Source organism: Panicum virgatum, chromosome 4N (assembly GCF_016808335.1).
Source record: "Panicum virgatum strain AP13 chromosome 4N, P.virgatum_v5, whole genome shotgun sequence".
NCBI lineage: Eukaryota > Viridiplantae > Streptophyta > Magnoliopsida > Poales > Poaceae > Panicum > Panicum virgatum.
Genome location: NC_053148.1, coordinates 23,345,014 through 23,351,314, shown reverse-complemented (window position 1 = coordinate 23,351,314; position 6,301 = coordinate 23,345,014). Strand labels below are relative to the sequence as shown.

The 6,301-nt window shown below is 50.8% G+C and overlaps 1 protein-coding gene across 1 annotated transcript; it reads right to left on the bottom strand.

The window, feature by feature from the left end:
* Positions 1-1,382: 1,382 nt before the first annotated feature.
* LOC120669242 (E3 ubiquitin-protein ligase RHA2A-like) lies at positions 1,383-1,856 on the bottom strand. Its single transcript, XM_039949023.1, has one exon. It carries the CDS (start codon positions 1,854-1,856, stop codon positions 1,383-1,385), a length of 474 nt encoding a protein of 157 aa, XP_039804957.1.
* Between the last annotated feature and the right edge of the window lie 4,445 nt (positions 1,857-6,301).

Below are 6,301 nucleotides of genomic sequence, written 5' to 3'. Positions count from 1 at the left end.
TTTCGGCCAGGGAGTAGTTGAGTTTTTGGGCTATAAATACCCCCCTTTTATAACTGAGGAGAACACATTGAATACAGTGCAATTACTCTATTGCTTTGATTTTCGTGCAGCCTTTGTGTTATTTTCCCTTCTCGAGTTTTCGTCTCCCTTCGTTAGGGCTATTGTGGCCTCTTCATCCCAGAGAGTGCCTTACACCAACAGTCAAAATTGACCAAGCTAACTAGCATGATGATATGCATTTTTTGGTTGGAACCTAACTTGTGCCGTTGAATCCTATATGTTGTTGCTTTTGGTGGTAGAGTGCCTTGTGCACTGCTAGTGGTTTCTGATGTAAGGTACTACTATCTTTGTACTGCTCTTTGGAATAGTAGTACTATTGCGCAGGGCTAGTGGCTTTGTGGCCTCAATTGATCATTCTGATAAATGGGCCAAAATTTTGATGGTTTGTATGATGGGCTGTGTACTGGTTTAAATTTGAGCCTTGAGTGGAAATATAGTGGGATGAAAATGGACCATCTTAATGGTCCAGTTACAAAATGGGCCTATAAACCAGTGGGCCACGCCCTCTCAAAAAGTGTTCCACGTCAGCAACCACGACACCCGTACCTGCTGCCATGTCAGCTACCACATCATCCGAACCTGCTGCCACGGTAGCAGACACGTCATCACTACTTGTTGCCATGTCAGCAGCCACATCCTCTGTACCAGCTGCCACGTCAGCAGCCACATTAACGTAATTTTCCACGTCACTAGCCATGTTAGCCGCCACATCACTGTTCATATCACTTATGGTTTTCATCATAGAATTTGGACTTGGGTTGCGCTAAGTGGGCTTCGGGGTATTTTGTAACGGTTACGGATTGTGCTAATCTGTGATGATTATGGTACAAATATTGATCAATTTAATCTGTGATGTTCAATACATGACATTATTTGAAACCATCGCAGACGCTGCTTTATGATGGTTTTCCAACGATCCGTGACGAATTCATACATTAAATGACGAGAACTAACGAAACATTAAAAGTTCGTACTTAGTGAAGCATCAGCGGTCACTGTTTGCAACATAAAAAATAATATGTAAAAAGTTGACTATATAGTTCAATTCTATGATAGAAAATTTTCCCCATAATATAATAAACACTATGTTTCATGTAATAATTACTATGAAACATGTAAAAAACAATAGTTGCAACATCGATGTTGAATTATTCCAACATGTATTGGAGGGTCGAACGTCAGTACTCATCGTAAAACCGTCCCTCGGATGGGCTTATGCGAGCATGCTAATAAATCCTAAGGGTACGATGCGAAATGCAATTATAGAGAAAGAAGCAAGCACTCTGGTATCTGCACTACTCTCTTTAATTTTCATCTTGTGGTCAGAAACGGGCGAACCACGAGACGGCGTCCTCGCCGGCGCTGAGCCGCCGAGCATCGTCATCTCGCGCGGCTGGCCCGGCGCGGCAGAGCGGGCACGAGAGGCTGCTCTGGTCGAACCAGCGGTCCAGGCAGGCCGCGTGGAAGGCGTGCCGGCAGGCGAGCGTGCGCACGCGCACGCGCTCGCCCTCCGCGATGGCCGACAGGCACACCGTGCAGTCGCCAGCAGCTGCCGCGGTGGCCCCATCCGCGGTAGAGACGTAGGATGCCGCGAGACAGTCCGCGAGCGCGACGAGCGCGTCGAGGCCGGAAATACGGACGGAGGAGGAGGTGGTGTTCGGCTTGGCACCGGCGCCGGCGCCAGGGGAGCTGACGACGGAGAAGAGGCCTGCGAGCGCGGAGGCGAGGGACGCCAGGAGGAGCAGCGGCAGGGGCGCCGCGCCGGAGACGTCGTGGAGGCCGCTGGAGAGGCCCATGGCGAGTGAAATTGGATTTATTTGTTTGTGTAGTAGAAGCGTGTGTGCTTTTTCCCTTGCTGCCCCTGTCAGTATTTTCTACACTCGTTGAGGCTTGCCTTGCGTCGGGAAGTTGGTTAGGTCCTGTTTAGTTCCCAAACTTTTTCCTAAGCATCCGTCAAATCGAATCTTTAGATATATGCATGGAACATTAAATACAATTAAAAAGATAATTAATAATACAGTTCAACTGTAAATGACGAGACAAATCTTTTAAGTCTAATTAGTCCATAATTAAATATTAATTACCAAATAACAACAAAAATGCTACGGTAGCCAAAATCAAAAAATTTCCTAAACTAAACACACCCTTAGTTGGACGGCAACTTGGGACCTGGATTGCCATGGATGACGATGGGTTTTATAGCGGTGGGTGGCTGTCATTGGCCACTGCAGAATGACCAGGACTTCTTCTAGGTATTTCGTGCAAAAGCTAAACGGAGCTTTATGTGTGGCGAATTATGCTGTGTGTGAGGCGAAGCTAATATAAAAGTTGAGGTGGTGCCTTTATGTAACAAATTAATTTTTCTTACAACATATAGTTAATATCAGTAAATTTAGTGGTAAAAGTTTATTTTACCCTGGTGCCTATGCTATCACACTGTGGCTTCGCCAGCTCGCCTGCAGGACCGAAGATGGATTGGATTGTGGACCTTCAACACTAGTAATGCTCTCTGTCCTTTCACCACCGCCTCGAAAATCCGATGCACAAAGTAAAAAACCTTGGTTCGAAGAGTATATGCTACTAAATTTCTACATCCCTCCAACAATGGCTAGCAAAATCCTAGCGACATGAAGGATAAAATGGGGACATATATATATATATATATATATATATATATATATATATATATATATATATATATATATATATATATATATATATATATATTTGCCTTGGTTTTGAACTTCTTAGTGCTTTGATGTTGTGACCTTTTTGTTCTTTTTGAGTGTGACTGGTGTCGGGTACCATGATTAGGGGCACCCTAATCATGGGACTAAATCGCCCTAAAAATGCAAAACACAACCCACGAAGGCCTACGACCTCTTTCCAAATCCGGAGGAAAGTAAAAGACTCAAAGAAGCCCAATCCACAGCCCGTGTTCCCAGTGCGGCCCCTCCGAGCCCTCTCGAACCCGCGGGGCAATCTCCGCCTCGTTCGAGGGCCTCCCGACAAGACCCTCGACAAGCGCCTCACGTTTCTGCTTCGCTCGAGGGTAGTGAGCCTACCCTCGAGAGAGCGTACTGACTCCGCCTCGCTCGAGGGTAGGGAGCCTACCCTCGGGGGAGCGGATCCTCTCCGCCTCGCTCGAGGCCACCCCTCGACGGAAAGGATAAGCGGCCCATCCGCTCACCCGCCTGCCGTACGGAGACATTAAATGCCAACCACTCCGCCGCAGCTCCCGGATCAGACGGCGTCAGGCCTCCACTCCGCACAGTAGCTGTGACCAGGGTCTTATCCGCCAACTCCGGTCACTGCTCAGGTCATCCCTGGCGCTGTGGCGACACTGTGGGAAGCTGCGGTGCTGTGCAAGACGTGCTCGGCACTGCACCAACCAATGTGCTGCCAACTCCCCGTACTTCCCTCGTGCTTTTCCTCCGCAGGAACCCTCGAACAGCGTGGGCGCGACCCTCGGGCGCGGTCCGGACCTTGACCAGATCAAGATCCCCGCCTGCAGGACCCTCGGAGCGCCGCCACGTCGAACGCGGGGAACGGTACTCTCCACAGGAAACACCACGCCGCCCGCTGGAGCTGCCAGGACGCCGGCGCGATCTCCGCAAGGCCAAGGACGACGTCCAGGACGACTACCACGCCAAGCGCCATACCCCACAGTGTACTTTCTACAGTGCTCAACCAATGCACCCCCGCGATTCGGGGAGAAGACGACGACTTCTCCCTTCTCCTGTACATGTACACTGCCATTCCTTGTGTCTATAAAAGGGAGAGGCGGTCACTGTCCTCTCCATCGGATCTGAACGATTCTACGCACTCAGCGCAACTCACAAGAGCACACACGCTCTTCTGAGCCCCGATATTGGCACTCGCCTCAATCAACTCCTCCACTAGCAGAGACCTGGAAGCTTTCCTCCCTCTCTCGCCTCGCTTGTACCCCCTACTACAGGCACCTTGGTGCAAGATAGTACAGTGCCCTTGCACACCCCTTTGTTGGACGTATGGCCTCGCGGCCGGAACCAGGATAAATCGTGCGCCCCCGTATTACCTCTTGCATCAACCATCTGGGATTAGGGACACAGAGCATCATCACTAGTTGGTGCCAGGCCCCCGGGGTCAGGACACCGACAGTAGGCGCGCCAGGTAGGGGCTAGCTGCGTGACATCTTGTCTTCGTTCTCTCTTTTTTTTCCTGGATGGCGAACGAGCCGTGCCCATTCCCGGCGGGCACGACGCTCCGGTTCGGCAGTCTTGACTTTGTTGCAACTGGCGACGGCTACAGCACGGACATCCTCCTGCACGGAGAAAGCCCCGACACACCGACACCACTGTTCCGGCGCGAGAGGTGCCCTCGCTGACACGCGCGCCGAGTGCGCATGGCATGGCGCAGAGCGGCTCACCTTGCCTCCCCCACATGGGTCGAGGAAAGTGAGTCACAGCCGGCTCCGCGACGGAGGACGTCGTCACCTCACCATCACCGACTGCGGGAACGGCTCGCCTTGCCTCCCCCACACGGGTCGCAGCCCGTCACCGTGGAGGAGGAGGACGTCACGGCTTCACCGCTACCCATTGCAGCGACGATGCCTCCAGAGGAGGGCGCGACCGCGACGTCGCCCCTTCCTCCCGGGATGCACACTCCTGCAACACGCACGCTTCATCCGTCAGCCCCCACCTAGGCGTGTACGAGGATTCGCCGGGTCATTATCTGATCTCGATCTGCAACCTCGTCGCACCGCCACCTAACAGCTCGTACCCCGATTCCGCGGGTGAAGGGTACGTCTTCGTGCGCGAACGCGTCGGCCCGAACTTCTCCGGAGTTCACGATTGCGAAGCATTTCTGGCGTTTCAAGCTACGGCGGACTACTGTTTTGCCTGCTCCGACGACTCCAGCGAGGAAGACTGCGATCTCACCCGGGAGTTCTTCATGATCAAGCTGGCGGAACAGGACGCCGCCGCGACAAACGACGCGGAAAGCCCACCGGTGAACTCACCAGTTGAGCCATCGACGAAACTCCGCTGCGCCCACAACAGGCACTCCGACGAACGGCGCCCAGAACTAACGCTTGGAATATTTAGCAGCTATGTCGCTTCTATCCTTAAATTCCAAGATCTTTGGACATAGTTTGTACTCGTATTTCGTATTTCCCGGGATAATAAAGGAGTACAATTTACTTATTTATTTTCTGGGAACCTTCCGAATCCTCAGGGGCTCGGATGCGCACGAACACCGAGGAAAGCTCGGTTAAGGGTTCCAATTTGTCCTAAATTTGTCAGTCTGTGACTGAAAATCCTTTCTCTTTGAAATAGAAAGAGAAGGTATTTAAGCAGTGTGTATTTTGAGATACAATCAATCGAAGAGAATAAAACTGGGTCCAATAAAAAACAGGAATGGATTTATTAAAAGGAATTGGAAAGGGATAAGTACAAAGGGATTCGACTGGGTCGGCCTTCTATATTACCTAGATGCCCGTTACAATATTCCTTTAGGAGAATAGCCAACTTTCGCTTCTAAAGTTCCTTCTTTTTTCTTTTTTCCTCAATAGAACTTTTCACATATTATGTCATTTGCACCTTGGATTTTCCTCTATCACTCCAGGACTCTTGTTTAGCTTGTTAGAGGGAATGATCAGCCCGGGGAGAAGGGTTTTTTCCTTCCAAAGCCAATCCTCCCTCGGGGGCTACTACGGGGGGAACCCCCGAACGTCCCCAAAGCATCGTCATCGTTTTTCGAAAAAATTTCGTATCTAAGATTCTCGTATACTTAGAAAAATGGATGCGAGGCGTAAGCGACTACGGTACGGGGCCGGCTGAGCCACGGGTCCGTCTACGCCTCCGGGATACGGCATCTCCACTCACCACCTTACGCCTAAGTTGCTTATGAACACGAAATTCCTCGCAGAAATTTATCTAAGTCACATACGAGAGCACGAAAACTTAGTAACAAAAATGGTGCGCACGAACGCACAAGGTCTCGAGCAGCCAACACTGTCGGTTTACATTAATCTGTCTTCTCGCATAAAAACATGTTTAAGGTAAATTGCTAATCCGACTGCATGGGCTCTACGTGCCACCGACTTTCTACAGGTCCCCCTCTCCGTCGCGTGTACCCTCGAGGGACACCCTCGGGGGCTACACCCCGCATACAAGCCAGCAAACGAGATGGGCGAAGTCTTCACCAATGCTTGGAACATACAGCAGCTACGTCGCTTCTATCCTTAGAATTCCAAGCTATT